Source organism: Aspergillus brasiliensis (assembly GCF_001889945.1).
Source record: "Aspergillus brasiliensis CBS 101740 unplaced genomic scaffold ASPBRscaffold_1, whole genome shotgun sequence".
NCBI lineage: Eukaryota > Fungi > Ascomycota > Eurotiomycetes > Eurotiales > Aspergillaceae > Aspergillus > Aspergillus brasiliensis.
The window spans coordinates 1,989,351-2,009,651 of record NW_027137442.1 but is presented as its reverse complement, the minus strand read 5'-3'; the positions used below and the strand labels follow the sequence as shown (position 1 = coordinate 2,009,651).

At 49.9% G+C, this 20,301-nt stretch overlaps 7 protein-coding genes across 7 annotated transcripts; 4 read left to right on the top strand and 3 right to left on the bottom strand.

Moving 5' to 3' along the window:
* Positions 1-1,086: 1,086 nt before the first annotated feature.
* ASPBRDRAFT_50377 (arrestin C-terminal domain-containing protein) lies at positions 1,087-2,412 on the bottom strand (the record flags this gene model as incomplete). The annotated part of the gene is made up of 3 exons (XM_067626530.1): positions 1,087-1,329; positions 1,388-2,275; positions 2,335-2,412. 3 exons carry the CDS (start codon positions 2,410-2,412, stop codon positions 1,087-1,089), a joined length of 1,209 nt encoding a protein of 402 aa, XP_067484750.1.
* Positions 2,413-4,292: 1,880 nt separating this feature from the next.
* On the top strand, positions 4,293-5,006 carry ASPBRDRAFT_50376 (putative DNA polymerase delta subunit 4; the record flags this gene model as incomplete). Its single annotated transcript, XM_067626529.1, has 3 exons — positions 4,293-4,674; positions 4,735-4,802; positions 4,863-5,006. The coding sequence occupies 3 exons, from the start codon at positions 4,293-4,295 to the stop codon at positions 5,004-5,006; spliced, it is 594 nt and encodes a 197-aa protein (XP_067484749.1).
* A 1,216-nt stretch (positions 5,007-6,222) lies between these two features.
* ASPBRDRAFT_70883 (CFEM domain-containing protein) lies at positions 6,223-7,235 on the top strand. Its single transcript, XM_067629098.1, has 3 exons — positions 6,223-6,441; positions 6,502-6,640; positions 6,693-7,235. Exons 1-3 carry the CDS (start codon positions 6,361-6,363, stop codon positions 7,082-7,084), a joined length of 612 nt encoding a protein of 203 aa, XP_067484748.1. The 5' UTR covers positions 6,223-6,360; the 3' UTR covers positions 7,085-7,235.
* Positions 7,236-7,921: 686 nt separating this feature from the next.
* On the bottom strand, positions 7,922-8,841 carry ASPBRDRAFT_61065 (uncharacterized protein; the record flags this gene model as incomplete). Its single annotated transcript, XM_067628279.1, has 2 exons — positions 8,202-8,841; positions 7,922-8,139 (listed from the first exon to the last, which is right to left on the bottom strand). Exons 1-2 carry the CDS (start codon positions 8,776-8,778, stop codon positions 7,922-7,924), a joined length of 795 nt encoding a protein of 264 aa, XP_067484747.1. The 5' UTR covers positions 8,779-8,841.
* Positions 8,842-9,660: 819 nt separating this feature from the next.
* ASPBRDRAFT_113437 (putative ubiquitin-protein ligase (Asi3)) lies at positions 9,661-12,392 on the bottom strand (the record flags this gene model as incomplete). Its single annotated transcript, XM_067616741.1, has 2 exons — positions 9,661-12,114; positions 12,171-12,392. The coding sequence occupies 2 exons, from the start codon at positions 12,390-12,392 to the stop codon at positions 9,661-9,663; spliced, it is 2,676 nt and encodes an 891-aa protein (XP_067484746.1).
* A 1,247-nt stretch (positions 12,393-13,639) lies between these two features.
* ASPBRDRAFT_113249 (putative sterol glucosyltransferase) lies at positions 13,640-16,534 on the top strand (the record flags this gene model as incomplete). The annotated part of the gene is made up of 7 exons (XM_067616727.1): positions 13,640-13,760; positions 13,822-14,518; positions 14,571-14,728; positions 14,786-15,149; positions 15,206-15,556; positions 15,628-16,274; positions 16,341-16,534. 7 exons carry the CDS (start codon positions 13,640-13,642, stop codon positions 16,532-16,534), a joined length of 2,532 nt encoding a protein of 843 aa, XP_067484745.1.
* Positions 16,535-18,036: 1,502 nt separating this feature from the next.
* Positions 18,037-20,118, top strand: ASPBRDRAFT_112481 (uncharacterized protein; the record flags this gene model as incomplete). Its single annotated transcript, XM_067616656.1, has 4 exons — positions 18,037-18,177; positions 18,242-18,328; positions 18,381-18,658; positions 18,711-20,118. 4 exons carry the CDS (start codon positions 18,037-18,039, stop codon positions 20,116-20,118), a joined length of 1,914 nt encoding a protein of 637 aa, XP_067484744.1.
* Positions 20,119-20,301: the final 183 nt, after the last annotated feature.

Genomic DNA, 20,301 nt, shown 5'->3' with positions numbered 1-20,301 from the left:
TGTTGTCTGCCCCTCTTAGTTAACACAATTTAGTTAACCGCAAATCTCTCCAACGCATGTACTACATTTGGTCCAGCTTCAACACAGTACCAGTGTATCCTGCAGATGTTTAGAGAATGTCTAAGTCGTATAAAGGAAGAAAATGAACGCAATCGTCTCAATCTCGAGGCGGATACGTTGAGCAATGCTTTGGAGTTGTTGAACATTGAGGAGGGACGGTGACCTACCTGCCTGCTCTACTTAATGGGGAATGGGGATGGAGGGGTTGAGGTTCTATTTATCTTTGTATTTGACTTTTGGGATTCTGAGTGGCTTTGTCAACGGAAACTTTGGTCTTAAGCGCATTGTTTGGCTGCTGCTGGTGTTTTATGCTATGATGTTGGACAAATACCCTACATATTTTTTATTTCGTTGTGAATACAGGTGCAGTGTTAAATAAGTGAAATATACGAGCCTTTTGTTTCGTGCCAGTGGCTCTCGATGTAATTCGTTCCAGGAATTAGGATCGCTATATAGTATTCCAGATAGTTGGCCTTGCATGATAAGCAAGAAATATTGTGGACTATGCGGACGGAACCATCTTCCCTGTCTGCCACATTTTGAATCCAAGTCTAGCTGCTGGAATTGTTCCCTTCTCTTTCGCTTCCAAAATTCAGTGAGCCGTGAAAGGTAAATCTTACATATTATATTGCGCATGCATAACTAGAAGATGCACGGGAAAGCACGCGAACCCAACCAAAATGGAACCTCTCCCCCGGCCTTTTCCTCCGTGTGAAGTAAAGGCAACCTAAACACCCCGTTTTGCTCCGGCCAACAAAAGATGGAACGAAATGGCTACCAGGAAAACCATGCAACGACAAAACTCCGTGGCCCATGCATTCGTAAGACGTAATGACGCTTCTTGCGTCACAGCAAGCACGCCGAATCAGAAAGGAAATATACGACGCGGTCAAGCTCTCTCGGCGCGTATCAGGAGTAGACCCTGAAAGTGGCGCTGTGGAATGGCCCGATTACCCCGCGACTGAGCAAGCCTGGGCATCACTTGGTTGAAATAGTGGACACTGGGTCCGTAATGGCAACTGTGTCTCAGTCTATTAGAGGCTTCTTTTGATTGCCGACAATAGCCACACCCAGATGACGAAGAGCATTGGGATCACTAGGTCGTACGATAGAAGGAAGCGGCAGCATAGGATTATCGGGATTAATATGGACCGCTTCTCGGGCAGCCTGTTCGATAGCATCCATCTCCTCTTTACAGCCAGCATGATCGAGAGGACAGACGACTATGGGCTGTCGAATGACGATATCTCGAGCGGATGTTAAGTGGGCCTGTGTTATACGTGTTAGCCAAAGTCCGCGATTGCACCTGCATGTTGGGATGACGAACCTTTACTGTCAGATAATATTCGATCTTATAGAGACTCGCCGTGGTCGTAAACCCAGTCACGGCGTAAGCCGGGAAAGCCATATCGCTTCTGGGAAGAATTCCCTTTGAATCTCGAAGATCTCTGGCTGGAAATACTAGACCCAGATTCGTCAAAAAGCCCGACGGAGGTAGCTTTACCCCAATCGGCTCGGTTCTCTTCGTCAAGGTCCTCACTTTCCGCTGTGGCTCATCGCCTTCATGGTTGTAGATGATCTCCTCGTCGATCCCTATCGTTATTTTGTTTATCGTGACTTTCCTAGCTTTGCCTATCCAGTCGAGATTGGGCGACAGCTTGACGTAGACGCTCACGGGGTCAAGGGGGCCGTAAGACCACCGAGGCAAGGATATGCCCAAGGTGACCAGATGGTCTGACACCCTTTCTGCCGACTCGGGACGGTTGTACATTCCAAATGTGGAGAGGGTGTCATATCGTGAGATGGGGACCGGGAATGTGTATTTTCGCTGATCCGAATGACCTTGTTGAACCATGACCACTACTTCATAGAACGTCTCTGCAGTGCGACTCGGAAGTTGTAAACTGGCGGGCGGAACTCTCCGCGACGCATCCGGCCCTCCACGCCCAAAGGGAATGAAAAGGACGAAGGGCAAGTCCATTGATATCACTTCCTCGTACTCTCGACCGGCTGGACAGCGAAAGAGGAGCATCTCCTTGCCCACAATATCCGTGATTTCTTTCCTAGGGGGCGCGAGGTGCTTCTTGGTCACGGAGTCGGCGGAAGGATGTATTGTCTCACGGCGATGGAGGGATATGGTGACGAGGGACACATTGACGGGAGCTGTAATGCCGACGCTAGGCCTGATCTCAACCTTGCCTTCGATACGTGGCTTCTGGAGGTCAGTAAGGGCTGTATGCATCGAAGACAGGGCAGAGAATAGTCGGTCCTCACCATTGTTGCAGATATACCGGGGTAACCGATCAGGAAATGGCCATTCGGCGGCCCCGACACTCGCACGAAGGCGGCCATGCTGAGAGCACTGCTACCGCACCACCATGGGCACGAGGCGGGTGAGAGGGATGCGCCCCGGGGGTTCTGCGGAGAATATGCGACCTCGACGAGCTATATAGAAGCGGTAATCTCATAGAGAAGCCAAATCTAGTGAGAGAATCCCGCTTCAAAGCGCTGCACCCAAAGTATCGTGAGGGCGCAGTTGCGGTACACCCCTCTCGTTGCTATGGAACGTGAAGTCCGGACCAAGTCTGGGCGAGGCTAGGCGATTACCGCTTCAGGTGCGGGCGGCGTCAGACAGGAATTCGGAAGCGGCGAAGGAGGGAAAACGGGGGTAGAGTCGAAGGGTGCTGCAAAGCGAGTGAGAGCCGGTGCGACGTTGGTGAAGCAATGGAGGGTTGTTTACAAGCGCTGATGTGGGGAGGGGAGAAGGTGATGGGGAACATCTGCGGCGGCTAAGCAAGTTAAGTTCCCAGCGGCTGCCACGGAACTACGTGAACTACTACCTTTTTCGACCTTGTCCGACCCTTGTCAGGCCAGCCGCGATCCTTGCTCAGTACTTTACTTATGTTATAACTAGCCACTAACTAACTCATCCTCATTTATGCTTTGCTAAACCGTCATAGTATACATCCGAGTAGTACACTCTGTTTGTTCTCGGGGACAGCTAATGACACATTTCAGCTTCCCGTTTAGTTAGCCAACTATTGGGCCTCTCCACTAGGCAGAACATTAACTATCGATCATCATTTTCGACCATCGGGGCTGGGATGATGATGACTATGCAGCGTGAAACGAAGCGATTCTGGGTGGTAAATTAATTGCATAGCATTCGGCCTTGGTGCCGCCTGGACTATTAATCATCCTCCGGTACAGCAAACGCACCTGGATACAGTCCTAGCTGACCACATATACGCTCTTATCCATCTGACAAAAAGAAGATTCGATTTGATTCCATTTTAGGTCTCGTATGCGTTTCTAGTAGAACGGTGTCTCCATGGCGCTGATCCATGCTTGGATGGATTCCAACTTGAAGCTCCCCTGCAAGAAGCGGTCAAGTGTGGCTCCCGCCCTGCAGGTCTTCTCTTATCAATAATGATGCCATGTGACGGATCCAGATTGGCGATAAGCAGGTAACTAACTAGAGTCTCCAGGATTATCAATCAAAATCACAGCATCTCCACAGGCCATACTTATAAGATAATGACGCTTACCGGTAGCCAACAATAGGATTAACATCATGTACTAGTATAGCCGAAAAATAGCAGATTTCTAGATCGTAGTGACACGCGCAATTTGACCATAAATGGGATCTTCTACAGGATATCCCCATTCAACAACCAAAGTGGATACTAGTCATCTTACAATGCGAAATAGGCGCTTGGTCAGCTGCAGTCCGGCAGGCTGCTTCATCCACCGATTTCAGGTACCACTAGTTATCTACCCCGCAAAGTTCTTAGTCCTCAAGTCAATGTCCAGTAAGCCTGCGGATTGGCTACGCGCGTGTCATCCGCGGCATCGATAATCATGCAGGGTCTGAGAGGACTCCCTGGCTGACTAGCTGGATGGAACTATAGTTAGTTAACTAGTGAAACTTTTTTAAGAAGGTTGGATAATACTCAGGCATACCATACAAGCAGGCCAGAAAGAAGGATTCCTGCTGAGGTTCCTTCTAGGGGGAATACTATAACTGGATTGGGGTTGGTGCAAGTAAATCCGGTAGCGGCGGTTGCCATGTGCAACAAACCATGATGACATCGTCTCCCCCACACTCTCAACCAGGCCTGGTCCAGACGTCGACCTGGATTTTCCTTCAGTCTGGACTCGGTTTTATCAAACTGCTGCATATTGTCTACACACTTTCTGATAGTAGAATCTATTTGACCCAAAATTGCAAAATGCCTCCCAGTCGTCGCCGCGGAGGCAATACTGCCGCCACTCGTTCTAACCAGGCGATCCTGTCGTTTGGCTCCAAGTCTAGAGTTACGAAACCATCAGCAGCGCCATCCACACACTCTCAGAAAGCCAAAGACCTTGATTTGATTGATGCTACTCGATCGAAGACACCGTCCGTCGAAGATGTGTCCGAAGCAGAACAGGCCACTGTTACTCCCACGGAGCCTACACAACCTCGTGTGGCCGAGCTTGCCGTAAGGAAGCAGGCTCGGACGGAAATTCAACAACCACGGTCCGAGGAGGATGCTAAGGCGGAAAAGATCACCGAAAGGCAGCTGCAGCAGTACTGGAAGAAGGAGGAAGCAAAGAGACAAGGGCCTAGAGGTGAGTCACACACCCCAGTCAGGCTGCTCCCGTAACAAGTACGCTGATCATCTCCACCAGTCCACCAGGAAGGCCTTGATCTACGAGAGAAGATTCTGCGCAACTTTGACCTTTCAAGTCAATACGGGGTATGTCTTACTTTACTCATACACCATATGTTCTCTCGGACTAACGCTATCTCGGTGTAGCCTTGCATTGGAATTGCTCGACTAAAGCGATGGAGACGTGCGCATATGCTCGGCCTCAATCCTCCCATTGAGGTCTTGGCGGTGTTGTTGAAGCCAGACGATAATACTAAACAGCGGGCATATATTGACGAGCTGCTGTCTTGAGCATGGGTGGGACGCTGCACATATATATTCCTATCCCATGGACCAACTGGTGATAGATTTGAGACTGGGTGTTTGTTGGACAGGCGTTTGGGAGGATTTTGCACATACCCTTTGGATTACTACTCTTGAATGACCTACAATGCTTCGATTGCCAATCTTCGTCTTCTCCAATCTCCCCTCGGGGTTCGCAGATACCGTGGGACACAAGTCGCCACTCATCTACGTACAAACATACCGTAGTATCAAGATGAAGGTACATAAGGACGCCTTTGGACTACCTGGCTGGGATTTTTAGTTATTTCAACACGCCACTTGAGAAACCTTTCATTAGCGATTGTGGAGTTGAACCTGACCATATTGAGCACACGGCGGGAGTGGCTGGTCACACATTGTCTTACAAGGAGGGATGGATGCTTCCGTGTAAAGGACCCGAAGATGTCTAGGCTCCGGAGACTTTACGTTTGAGCTTTTTTTACTCGCTTGGTTAAACAAAAAAGCCCCTTTTAGTGCTACCTAACGATTGGTTCTACGCTTACTGTCCTACTGGGCCTCCACTGCAGGCGTCCACGACGCCCCTGCATTGGCCAATGTATGTCCAGAGCTAAGAGGCGCTATATCTGGGCTTCGACACTTTTAGCAGCTGTCTTAGCTACATGTTCATCGCACCAGGTGACTTTCTAATTCTGCGGTTCGTTTAAAACCGTCATAGCTAATCCCTTTCGCGAACTCTTCCTCGAATTTTATTAGTGAAGACTTCTCCGCCTCAATCGATCGTACTCTGACGACAGACATCATTGGTTCTACAACAGAATCTAATTTGGATATGACACCGACTGTCACACGCTCTGGACAGGAGTTGGCGTGTCACCAAGAACTATGTGCAATTTCACCGGTCCTACGTCGCATTTTGCTCATTCGGCAATGATGTCCGTCTAAATATACTCTTTCTCAAGGAAAACCCAACGCAACGCACGGTCAAGGGGATGGCATAACATTGCGAGACTTATCGTTTGGCTGTTAGTGCATATTGGCCAGATTGCCTTTACCTGATGACTTTCTTCGGTTGGAGGTTCCAACATGGAGTGTACATCCCCTACCCCATGTCCATGATTCTTCAAGCGGACGGCACAATCCGATATGCCGCAATAGAGATATTAACGTTTATGCATGTGATACCGTTTCCAAAGTTCCGTGAAACAGTACCACAAGCTTATAAGAAGGAAGGCCTGCCGCTTATGAGCCTGCTCTGATCTACTTGCTGGTACCCATCTTTATCACTTCCCAAGCTACGCTTACGTCCTTCTCAACGCAAGCTACAGAATCAACAAGTAATAACAGGCCAAATATCTCAACAATGCAGCTATTTCACGCACTTTTCATTCTGCTCGCTGGCAGCTTTGTCACTGCGCAGCTCCCTAATATTCCTTCATGCTCTGTAAGCTTCAACGTCCATCTGATGGTGTACTCCTGACTAACATCACTTCTTGTACCCCAGATAAACTGCTTCATCAGTGCATTCCAGCACGATGGGTGCTCGCAGTTGACAGACTTTGCTTGCCATTGCCAGAAGCCTGATCTGCCGAATACTATAACTCCATGCGTCCAAAGAGCATGCAACGTTGCCGACCAGTCTGGTATAAGCCCACCCGTTACCATAAGCAGTGGACCTGACTAATAATTACTCAGCTGTATCCAGTGAAGTTGTCCGACAATGTTCCATGGCAGGCCATCCTATCTCTATCCCTCCAGTTGGCGGTGGTCCTGAGACCACGACCATGTCTATGCCCAGGACCTCCACCACTGAATCCGGTGCTGTCTCCTCAAGCGCTGCAACAGCGACCCTCCCCACAGTATCCTCCTCCGGTGCCGCTTCATCATCCAGGGTGTCGCATTCCGCGTCAGCATCGGCATCCGGCTCCCACGTTCCTTCAAACCCAGGCTCCCACAGTCAGTCTAGCGCTGGATCGTCGTCCACGCCATCCCCTTCCTCTCCTCTTTCGACTGGCTCTGCCTCTACAGTCAAGGCGGGTGTAGCTGGGGCTATGATCATTGCTGCTGCTGCAGTGTGCGTGCTATAGACAGACTGTGGTGTAGTAAGCCAGACTGTTGGAATCTTCCATGGGGTATGAGAAGTGTATAGCATGTCTCTCTTTCTACTATCTTTTCGCTGCTTGTGACCTTAGTCGGGGACTTCTCCGTTACTGGTTCTATTTTGTTTCTACTGGGTCCACCCGCATGGGTAACTACTGGTTTTATCCATGCCTTTATGTGGTCTTAATATTTATTGATGTCTTAAGCAAGAAAAAGAATCTCAGTCAATTCCAAAGTCGCATCGATACGTAAATTACTCATGCTAGCATCACCGTTATCACAGCTTGAACCTTCCAAGCCAGAAAGGTTGACAGAGCATCCATGAAATGTGAAGAAGTTCACAGTAGAACTCTGACCCAGCCGGGTCCGGAGCACAACTACATGCCACAACCAATTGAATGCCCACTACTTACACCAACTACTCACCCGTAATATGAGCCCGGGAACACTCGACACGAGAAGATATAGTCGTCCATGACAACATTAACTGCGTTAAAAACGTAAACGACAGTACGGTAGCTCCAATCCCGAGCATACATAAAGAGCAGAATCCCCCCCACGAGCTCGTGTCATACTTTCTTTCCTTCACAACCAACTAAGACCTGCTAAAAAGCAAAACCATCAACACCACAAGAAGAGAGCAGTCCTTTGAAACTCCGTCTTTCGTTCTATCCCCAACTCCCTTTACTCCATCTCCTAGACCCAATAGAAAGAAGAAAACGCCAGAGAAAGAGCGAACTTTTACGAGAAGCGATCATCTCTGTCAGTCAGCTACCACCCCAAGGGGCAGGGATGGTAGCTGACTGACAGGACCTGAACTTGTGTCACTTCTGAACTGAAGACGATGCTGATCGGCCATGACCCCCCTTTTGAACGACAACATCATCATCGACGTCCCAGTCATTGTCCTTCCACAAGGCATAGAAGGCCTCGAAGTCGAAGTCGTCATCCATGCTAGTCGAAGTGTCGGCGCCGTATCTATCAGTAGCTGCTGTATCCTGATGGATTCCCTCGTTGCCGCTTTCGTCGTGCGTGAGTTCTTCTTTACCCAATTAGCAAAGACTCTTCATGACTAACTGGGGGATACTCTACTAGAAAGCTTACTCTGATCCACATGGTCATCATTGCCCACCTCACAGTCGACGCCGGACACAGGGGAGATTTCAGTCTCGGCCATGGCGGTAACGAGATTCTCCATCGTGGTAGTCTGATTATGTCCAGTCGTCACCTGGGCATACTGATTACCCTGTCCCTGGATCTGATCCTGATCCTGTTCCTGGGCCTGAGGTTCAACCAGAGCAGAATCAGCCTGATTGACCGGTGAAGACGGGGCAGCAAAAGTCGGCGCAGGTGCAGCAGTTGAGGCGGGAACAGGCCACATGAAAAGGACGATACCATCGTCGTGGTCATCACCGTTAGTACCATTGGGATGAGCGAGTTGCAAGGTGAATTCTCTGGAGGAATTGGACAACATGGACGATGCAGCAGACAACGAGCTATCGGCACTTTTGGGGGAAGATGACTCTGTAGACGGGATACCAGTGCCCGTGCTGGGGCTAGCACTCGCGGCACTGGTAGTAGTTGGTCTGATAGTTGTGTCGATCCTCAGGGCAGGTTTGTGAGGCCTATTATGGTTATGATTGTTTTCTCTGTCGTGAGGATGATCAGATGACGAATCCATGGTTTGCTGGATTCTCGTCGTCGAGATTGTCGTTGATCTTTCCTCTTCCTTTTTTCTCTTGTGCTGTGAAACTTCTGCTTGTGATGATCGTCAGTTTTTTCTCTCTGAGAGAGAAGAAACCCCCGGAAATGACTGCTGTTCATCACTTACTGGTTTCGAGATGATTGCTTAGTCGTTTCTGTCGATAGCGAGAGAAATCGTATCGTTTGACTAGTTATGTTGTGAAAACGCGTATGGTCTATTCTGAAAGAAAGAACGCCGAGAGAACGAAAGTCCGTAATGGAAGTTCAAGTTGTGTTGACGTGAGGTGAGGAAGTATACATTACGGACGGTGTCGGTAGAAGATTGTATCGACTTGACTAGACGAGGGACGACGCAGTGAATGCGACTTAGCGCTCTCTGAGTGAGCATGAGCATCTTTGTGTGTTAGGACATGAGACTGGTATCATGAAACTGGTATTGAATGTATGAAATTTTGCTTGCTTGATGCTTCGTTGCTATGTGACTGGGTTCACAGTTGTCTTAATTTGGAAAGAATATCTGGGTGATGTTGGTATATATTTCTTTCCAGCTTGTGTTGAATTTAGAGAGGTGAAGTTGCGATGGGTGCTTATGATTCGTGTTGTCTATTCTACATGAAGATAGCTAGTAGTAACTTGAATATTGTTGTCTTTAGTAGTTGGCTATGCTGTTGCAACTAAAGGGTATAAGTAGTATGCGTAAATGGAGGAAGCTACTATATCCGCGCTGCAGTATATTATCCTAGATGTTAAATGTACATGTATCCCTCTATCTACCGCTTTGCATTCATATTACGCTAATTTGCTAAATGAGAACCTCGATATCTCCCCGAAAGAAACAATGTGAAGATGCAAATCAGACTTATGGGACCCATAACCGAACATAGCCCGCAACTTCCTGGCGGCATGTCACACATTGTCCAAAGTTATTCATCGCGAGACTGACACGGCAATCTTCGCAAGTACAGAGACACCGGCATGGCCAGGTTATGATGGACCGTGGGTTGGTCTGGCAAATGACACACGGCGGTCCGCTGGGTCCAAGACCTGACGCGCCCGATTCCCACGTCTGCTCGTCTGTGCTTGAAGTGGACGACATTTCGGCTCTTCGCGAGAGGATGAGGTTTTCGAGCATCTCAGCTTCTTCCTCGGGAGTAGGCTTGCGCCTTCCGTTAATAGAATCATTCGTGGAAGGCCGTGCAAATCGTGAGCTAAGTAGGATTTGGGCTCGCTCGCGTTCAACATGTTTCTGGAACTGACGACGGGTTAATATCCGACCCTCACGGCCGGCAGCCAAGTGAGCAGACAATATGCGCGCTTCATGTCTGCTTTCTTGATCGTGAGGATCTAGCAGTCGTGCCAAGGCGCCGATATCTACGAGCGGCTCTTGAGCCGGAGTACTTTCTCGAGAAAAGCGGCCCGGAAAGGGATCTTCTTGAGTGGGAGTGCGACGACCGTCTGAGTCGTATGCTTCCCACTCGGAGTCGCTCGTTGTCGACATGGATATGACGCTCGTGGTGTCTTCCCAGTCGTCAACAGACGGTGTATAATCAGAGCTATGGTCCTGATTGCCCCATGAGCCTCCGACTTTCCACCAACCGTAGAGCTTGTCGTCAAGCCGACGTTCATCGGATTCCCCCCAGGGAGCGGCTGGGTTTCTTTCTCGTTTTCGCATCTCTCTTTCTACATCGAATTCATGGTCGTCTGGTAGCTCTAAAACTCCGTCATCTGTCAAAACCCAAAAGTCTAGAGTATCCATGCGGCTGCTCTTTCTCTTCTTCTGCGATTCCTTTGGTGACCCTACCGCAGACTTCAACCACTGTGGGCGGGCCTTTATGCCGATCTGGGAAAGAAGCTTGTCCAGACCGTAAGCAACCCACTTCAGGACGAGATAGAAGATGCTGCGGAAAAAGGCGAATCCATGGTAGCATCGGACCACGCCTCTGAAGGTACCCACACCACCCGCATCATTCTGTGGCCGAACCGACCTGGACCCTTGCTTGGGCTTCTCTAATTTCTTTTCGCGCCCGTATCCGCTCTCCCACTCCCCAGTTGACTCGGGGATATCGAAGTCTAATTCCCCATTTTCCGAGCACATATCGTCGGAACGGTCGCTGCGAAGGTTCCAAGACGACTGCTTGCGATGAGACTCTATTTCGGCCAGCCTATCCTGTTCCAACCAAGTCATCCTGCGCGCGGAAACCCGCCTTCCTTCATTAAGAAAGACGGCCTCGCTGGCAGCCGTCAAAGCCGTATAACCGATCCTCAGCAGCATGCTGTAGAAATCCTCGTGCCAGTTAAGACGGATATTCTGAATCTGATTGGCGCCCTGCATGTTTTCGTGTGCAAGCATGATCCTTTCTCGAAACGTCAAAGGCTCCGATATCGGCATGGGTATTGAGAATGCTGTAATAGCCAGGGCAATCATATATATAGAAAAACAGGAGATGATCCCTAGCAGGATTAGAAGGTGAGGAACAAATCCTACAATGCAAACTGTCGGAAATTTCAGGACGACATTGTCGCTTCCAACAGATGAACCGCCAAACAAGCCCCATGCCATAGTCGACATGAAGCAGAGGCCCCAAAAAGCGGTATTCACCAAGCGGTAACGACTTTGTCTGCCAATGACATCCAGAGCATTTGAGGTCAGACTGTTGCAACATGATATCATAGCGATCAGCAATAACTCAGGAGTGACATTCATTCGCTCCAAGGCTTGAGATCGGGTCAGGAGGTGCAGGGTTGATTGGCCGCCCTCTCCAGATACATCTTTGGCACTGCTTTGCTTCGACAAACCAAAGATACCAAGGCCAAGAGTTTGGCTGATCATGGACTCCGCCTCTGCAAATGCAAGCGAGTGTTCGAAAATAGACATTCCAGCTTCTGTGACGGCGGCTCGTCCCTGCAAAGCGCAAGACAGAGTCTCGACAAAGTGACTGAGGCAGAGGCGTAAGAATACGGGCCAGAGTAGTCGAAAAGAGCCATATGATATATCGGAAGCATTTACAGGACGACCCATGTGCACCGCATTGCAAGACTGCTCGTCTGTCTCCCAAGGCAATAGGGTGGAGCTTAGGGAATGCAAGAAGCCCCCGCCTCCAGAATGATCGAATAGCATGCGCTTCCCTGGCGTGCCGTAGCGTATCGTCGAATATTCCGGGGATGTCTGACAACGGATAGACCGAAGAAGGGCGTATATTTGAGTAGTAAACAGGACAATAGGAACGATGCGCAGAGCCAATCGCCTGGTCCAATCCAGATTAAGGTGTCTTCTAGTGGAAGCATATATCGTAATCCTGTTCAATACGAGAGCCTTGATAGGTTAGCCTGACCATTTCCACAACGACTAGCCAGGACAACAGTATTTACCACGGTAAAGCAAGCTAAAGACCACCGGCTCGTCAGATATGAGAAGAAACCACTAAACTTCATGACTGCCTGCAGGATGTCCGAGAATTGGAAACTGGAGTCGGCCTGGGCAGCAGCATCAACCACGCCGTCTCTGACAACTTCAGCCGCTGTCTGCGTTGCAAGTACTGCTTCAGGCTCCAGCCCCGTCCCAGAAGCCGCCCCCCAAAAACGTGTCGCCATATCCTGCAGCCCAACTAGCTTAGCAATCTGCTTAGGTACGGTAGAGAATGTGAAGGTCTCTGCCTGGGAGAGTCCGCGGAATGGAAGCGACAGTAGTTCGCGCGATGACGAGGACAGTGAGGAATGAGCGGCGATCGATGAGGTAGTGTTTAGGGACTGCGCAGCAGTTAATGACGCTGATGCGGCTGAAGCGGCCGATGGCAGTATGGACATGACGGGTGTTCAGGGAGCAAAAGCAATGCCTGAGCAATCTAGTGTGAGCCGGAAAGCTAATCTCTCAATAGTAAGCATCCGTTGGGATGGTGGGTATAAGTGTGTCGCGCAAATGCGAGGATACGGAGAGGGGGCGATCATAAAAGGGTGATCCGGTATCACTGGGAGATATCGAGCGTGCCAAGAGGAGCTGGTGGCATATCTGGAATCATTTCCCCCGAGTGAGTTGGACAGCGAGTCCCTCATGCAACGAGGTGTGTTGGATGGGAGGCAGTAAGATACAAAGTAGTTTGTTTTAAAGTCGGTCTGGTCTATCTTGGACCGTCATCAGCAACCCGCGTTCCCCCCAGTCCGTTCCCCGACATCCGCCGCTAGCCAGATCAGGCAACTGCCATGGGATTTGCACGTGCCATCCAGCATCATCCCGCGGTCGCTTCCCTCTAATTGTATATTGGTTCTCTGCATGAGATGTATATATTACACCATTTGCTGCCACGGAGTAGTTAATTCTACGAATCAATATGTGGAGTCTATATCTTCCTGTATCTATTCACCATATCTCCGGATAAAGTCTGTGGCTGTATTCTAGAAGGAAAAAGGATGGGTCTACCCGCATAGTAGTAGCACTAAGTTATTACTAGTTGCTCAGCCCTTTTTTAATTTTATATTGCTACGCCTCGTGTCCAGTGGAACTCAGTAGTGTGACTACTGCTGCCTATTAATGCCAATCGGCACCAATAGTTAAATAAGAAATCAGCGGGTTCCAACTATCACCGCCAAGCCGAGGATTTTTCTCTTTGGTTGCCAAGGTTTGACTCTCCAATGCCACACTAGTCTGTTTATAGTATCAAAGACGAATACGAAGTACAGCAGGGACTTCCTACTATTCGTACCAGGGGTTGCACAAAAGCTTATTGCCTGTTCCCCATCACCATATATATCTCCCCTCCCAGAAGATCCCATCATGGAGCTTCTCTTAGAATATCTCTGTCTAAGGGGAATTTGTCCTGGTCTTCGGGGTGTGGCGTTGAGATATGGAAAAAGACCCACGGCTCGGTTGTAGCGACCCTGGTTCGTCAACATATGACCAGGCACCTCCGCCGTATTCACCATACACTGATGGTGGACTTGTGGTCGAATCGGCAGATGTACAGGGTGAGCGGATCAATTCCATGACCATGAAAATAGCAGTACGAAGGACTAATCATCGACAAAGCCAATGGTCGCATCAATGTCGACCTCGATTCAAAACTGGCAAGAACTTTAGCCTCGATCATTGAGCTACAGCAAGAGGATCTCCAAAACCCGCCCCCAGATTACTCCGAGGGTCAGCCGGTAAAGGACGAGCTGCTGCAATGTGACATTCAACTGAACATCGTGATACAAATTGTGGGCAGCAGGGGTGATGTGCAACCCTTCATCGCCTTAGGTACCGAGCTCCAGAAATATGGGCATCGAGTCCGAATAGCCACACACGATGTGTTTTCTGAATTTGTCACTCAGTCCGGCCTTGAGTTCTATCCCATAGGTGGCGATCCCGCAGAGCTCATGGCTTTCATGGTCAAGAATCCAGGATTAATACCTCAAATCAGCAGCCTGCGCGCCGGAGAGGTTCAGAAGAAGCGGGCAATGGTAAATGAGATGCTTCATGGCTGCTGGAAGTCTTGCATCGAAGATGACCCTGTTACAAAGATCCCCTTTGTAGCGGATGCAATCATTGCAAACCCACCTAGCTTTGCCCATATTCATTGTGCCCAGGCTTTGAGTATTCCCGTTCACCTCATGTTCACCATGCCTTGGACCAGTACCAAGGCTTTCCCTCACCCGCTTGCCAACCTGAGCTCTTCTGAGATGAACCCCAGTGTAGCAAACTGGGTCTCTTATGGAGTTGTAGAATGGCTTACATGGCAAGGGTACGTGCAATCACGATACTAGTAGGAGATAATTGCTAATGTCCTTACATAGACTTGGAGATGTAGTTAATCGATGGCGGGCATCCATCGATCTGGAGCCGATTCCGACCACGGAAGGCCCCAGGTTGGCTGAAACGTTGAAGGTTCCTTTTACTTATTGCTGGTCGCCTGCCTTGATCCCAAGGCCGCGGGACTGGCCAGCTAATATTGGTAGGCACTCCTTGGATACCGTTTGCTACTGGATAGAATCGGAAACTAATGGATTAGATGTCTGTGGCTTCTTCTTCAGGGATCCACCATCCTACGAACCGCCACCGGGATTGAAGGACTTCCTCAAATCGGGTGCAACACCCATATATATAGGTTTCGGCAGCATTGTGATTGACAATCCTCAGAAGATGACAGGAATTATCCTAGAAGCAATCGCGAAGACTGGTGTTCGTGCCATTATCTCACGCGGCTGGAGCAAACTAGGTGGTGGACCCAATCCCAATATTTATTACATTGATGATTGCCCGCATGAATGGCTTTTCAAGCACGTTGCTGCAGTGGTGCACCATGGAGGTGCTGGGACAACCGCGTGCGGTCTTGCTAACGGTCGGCCGACTACGATCGTGCCATTCTTTGGGGAGTAAGTACACTATACGAAGGCTACTCCCAGTCAATACCAGTGCTGACCTGTTATAGCCAACCGTTTTGGGGCAACATGGTGGCAAATTCTGGTGCTGGAGCTAGGCCGATTCCTTATGCCTCACTCAGCGCGGAGAATTTGGCTGGAGCCATCGCTTTCTCGTTGAAACCGGCTGCAGCAGAGTCAGCCCGAGACATCGCCCTTAAGATGCAACATGAGTCAGGAGTAGCAGCAGCTGTTCGATCTTTCCATCGCCATTTGCCGTTGCACAAGATGCGTTGCTCACTGATACCCAATCAGCCTGCTACTTGGACTTACAAGCGGTCTAAGAAGAGTTTGAAACTTTCCAAATTAGCTGTTCAATTATTGATAGACAACGGCAGGCTCAACGCAAATGAGCTTCGGTGGTAAGTATCTTTTGTCACTTACTATTGGTGCTCGAAGAATTCGTTCGCTCGTGCTGACTTGAGGTTCACAGCAACACCGTCAACCCGATCTATATTGAGAACCGTCGTTGGGACCCTGTGACCGGCATTATATCCGCCTCTACAAGCACAGGATCTGCGATGCTCAAATCGACTGGGGAGATGCTATACAACCCATACAAGGAATACACATCTAGCCGTTCTCTGAAGCCACCGATATCTCGAACTGGATCTGCGCTTTCCACAACTACAATGTCGTCGTCTTCTGGATCCAGTTCAGTCCTTTCCGAGACAAGTAGGCGGCCTTCAGAACCGAAACGTACGGAGACTGCTACCGACAGTAAGCCCCACAAAAACGCGTTAGCAACGGCGGGAAATGTGGTTGGGGCCTCTTTGAAGGGCTTTGGGAAGTTCACGGGAGCATACTTCAAAGGCGTGGTAGTAGACATTCCCTACGCTGCTGCCGAGGGTTTCCGACAAGTTCCTCGACTCTATGGGGACGAACCTAAGCAGTATGGCTCGGTTCGTGATTGGAAGTCTGGTGCCACGATGGGTGGCAAGAACTTTGTGGACGGCATGACAGATGGGTTCAAGGGATTATTCACTGAGCCCATCAAAGGCGCCAGAGAAGAGGGGGCGCTAGGGGCCGTCAAAGGATTTGCAAAAGGAACCATTGGGCTTGCAACTAAAGTCCCTTCCGGTGAGTAATTATTCCCGAATATTCGAACCCCATATAGAGCGACCGCTGATTACTATTTATGAACAGCTGGCATTGGGCTTGTCGCGTACCCTTTTCATGGGATTGTGAAGACGATTGAAGCAGCTGTCAGATCGAAGACAGGAAAGGCAATTCTTCTTGCGCGACTCAGGGACGGATATGGCATGACACAGCGAATCCACATGTCCGAAGATGAGCAACAATATCTTATACAGATGTTTGAGGCTTTGATGGATCGCTAATGTCGTGATGATTCCTAGCACTACAAATAATGCAAGTTGGACAGGTAGTATTCGACTAAGTCTCTATTTACTACAGCATACGAGTTTTTCTCGTCGCCCCTTTTCAATCTTGAATCCTCTGAATGAGCTCTTAAAGGATGGGATATACCACATGGTGGTTGGGTATATACGTATAAACTCTCCCACATATAAAGCTATGGATCCAGTAAAGTATAACGCCAAATCGATAGGCATGGAACACGTGAATTTCTGGTGTTGAAAAATAAAAAAGGACGCGAATTGAACCTGAGGAGATAGCGTCATGCCTCCGAATCGGCATCTCCCACACACCAACTCCTTCCTTTGAGAAATGCTATCAGAGACCCAAAGTACAACTCTCGCCATAGACAACTCCTGCATTGATATTAGCTGCGCAGAAATATCTTGAGCTATCCAAAGAAGACGCAATCTAGCAACCGTGAAAGTCTAACAAGCGCAACAAGCTCACATGATCTTGCCAGCAGTGAACACCCTGACCCCGAGCGTACCTTATCATTGAAGTGTACTTTAGCTGACTTTTCTATGGCATTAATGTAGCACTGTCGGATATCACAGCTTACCTGCACTAAAATCTCGATTACATCTTGCGGAGACTCGGCTAAATAGTACACACAAGCACTGGACACCAGAAGCCAGACACAAACGCAGCTCACAAATGTCTCTAATAGTGGTGCTACTGAGGTTCTATTATGGTGTCTGCGTCATTTCACATAACCCAGACGCGCAGCTTTAATTTTCCCCGATCGGTGTTTCCTCGGACCAGCAATCCTTCACGAACGGCCTATTGTCGGTTTCTATAGTCGCTCATGCTATTCAACATATACTTCAGACCCATGTCTCCTTTCTCGCCAGTGATGCCACCATTCTCTCTGAAGGATTGAGTGCTGCTAATAGGCTTCATATGTTATACAGCTAAGGTCTACGGTGTAATAGGATCGGGCCATATTGTCTTGCAGAAGAGAGGATAGCGTCCGCTACCAGACCAGGACGGGAAGGCATCGCCGTAATAGTCACGGATCGCTTATCACTATCCTCCTTAGCGTGCAGCCAATTCCGTGACAATCCGGCTTTCATCCATTGCCCCTGCAGGGCTAAATTGATTTTAATTTCTTCTCGAGCCTGCCACAAGCCTGCCCTCCAATCGCTAGCACGAGGGCCTCGGCATGCCCCTCGCTGTCATGGAGTCCGCGCTGCCCTATCTCCACCGGCTATTTACCCACCATTCAATCATCGCGGAGCCCGGAAGAACGTGCAGAAAGGCGGAAGGAATTTCGTCCGGCCTCCCTCTAGTGTCATATGGATGATCTATACTATGTGCGTTTTGAACAGGTGATCAAGGGGCGACTGGCGGAGATACAGCCCGCCTGAAGATGTGGCCATCGCACCTATATAAGCCGCGCAAAAACCCTTGGCCTGGGCTGTTGGACAGCAACTCTGATGCACCAACCTTGCCTTTACGCAAAATGAGAATCTCCGATTTATTGTGTTTTGGGGGCCTTCTCGGTGCTGCTCTCGCCTCCACCGAGACTGGTATCGCTAAGAGGTCGACAGTTAGTGAGATCCTGACTGATATTGAGAATGCTGCCACCTGTGCAGCATGCGAGGTTTGTCGCTCCACTCGGCACTTTGAGACTAGCGCTTGATGCTCATTCTTATACATGTTCGCAGGCTCTTCTTGTTGTTCTGCAGGCTCTTGCCCACTTGGGCAATGATGACTTTGTGGATGTGATTACGGAAGTTTGCATTCTGGCTGGAGTAAGCCTCTTTGGGTTCCAGGCTCTGTTGAACAAGGCTGACGCTTTTTCAGGTGGATGACGATGACGTTTGTAAGGGTGCGATTTCCCTCGAAGGGCCAATCCTGGCTCACGACCTGCGCTACATGGACGTCCCCTCGAAGACGGCGGTTCTCTTCTGTACTACTATTTTTGGGCTGTGCGATTACCCTGCAGTGGCCGAGTATACCGTAGATTTCCCATCTGCCAAACCGGCGAATGCCTCTCGCCCGGCACCGAGCGGAGAAACTCCTCTGCAGATTGTTCACATCAGCGACATTCACGTTGATCTTTCGTACGAGACTGGCGCCAAGTACGTGAGCTTTATCCACTTACTAGGAGACGAGAACTAACCATTTCGCCAGCTACAATTGTACCAAGCCCATTTGCTGCCGCCCTTATACTTCCTCCGACGACCCAGGTGTGACGGACTACCCAGCGGGCGAGTATGGCAACCACAACTGCGATGCCCCTCTCACGCTGGAGGAGAGCATGTATTCTGCTATCCAGGAGCTCGTCCCCGACGCCTCATTCGTCATATTCACAGGCGATGTCGTCGAAGGTGCCGTCTGGTTGGTCAATGAAACCGAAGTGACCAATGACCTGAACGACGCCTATAACTCTCGGATGGCCGACTACTTCGACCTTGTCTACGGCGTCACCGGCAACCACGATTGCGCCCCAGTGAACTCCTTCCCACCAGCTGATGTCGACACCACCATCTCCAGCCAGTGGGCATACGACACTCTCTCCTCCGACTGGAGCCAATGGATCGGATCCACCGCAGCCAGCACGGCAGACGACTATGGCGCCTACTCGGTCAAATACTCCGGCGGAAACCTGCGTATCATCTCCTTCAACACCAACTTCTACTACAAAGAGAACTTCTGGCTGTACGAGAAGACCATGGAGACGGACCCCAGCGGCCAGCTCGCCTGGCTCGTGGACGAGCTCTCTGCAGCCGAAACAGCCGGCGAGCGCGTCTGGTTAATGGGCCACATGCCCATGGGGTCGGGCGACACCTTCCATGATGCCTCTAACTACTTCAACCAGATCATCCAGCGCTACGACGCCACCATCGCCGCTGTCTTCTACGGCCACACCCACAAAGATGAATTCGAACTCGCCTACTCCAACTACACGGACCAGTCCGCAGACACCGCCACCATGATGTCCTACATCATGCCCGCCATGACCCCCACCTCCGGTAACCCTGCGTTCCGCGTCTACTCCGTCGACCCCGTCACTTTCGGTGTCCTCGACTTCACCGAGTACATCACCAACATGTCCAGCTCTACCTACCAGACAAAGCCCACCTGGGAGAAATACTACTCTGCCAAGGAGACCTACGGATCCCTCCTCGACCCACCCGTCACGGACAGCGCCGCTGAGCTGACTCCGGCCTTCTGGCACAATGTCACTGTTCTGTTTGAGAATGACGACTCCGTTTTCCAGGACTACTACGCCCGCAAGAGCCGCGGTTGGGATGTCTCCGAGTGCACAGGTGACTGTAAGACAGATGAGATCTGCCAGTTACGTGCTGCTGAGTCTCAGTACAACTGTGTGGAAATTACCCCTGGGATTAGCTTCAAGAAGCGCGATACTACTAGTAGCGATTCGAGCACAACTGTTCAGGAGAGTACCTGTGGCGAGTCTGTCGTGGGTAAGATGTTCTCTAATTTCGATAATGCCGTGGAGGCTTTGATTAAGGCTGCGGAGGCGAAGCTGGGCTCGAGCTTCCTCAATACTACGGTTAATGCAACTGTATCTTAGGTTGTTTATGAGGTGTGTGAGGGGCGGTGTTGGGTTAGGAGTCGTGGCGGGGAGTAGTTGTGTGTTACTAGTTGTGATTGTATGAAAATTAGGTGATACGAAGACAGATCCCGAGTCTTGCAATGTAGACTGTTGTCTGATCTGTTGGAACCCTCTTCCTCAGGTCTTCTGAAGCCGACCGAC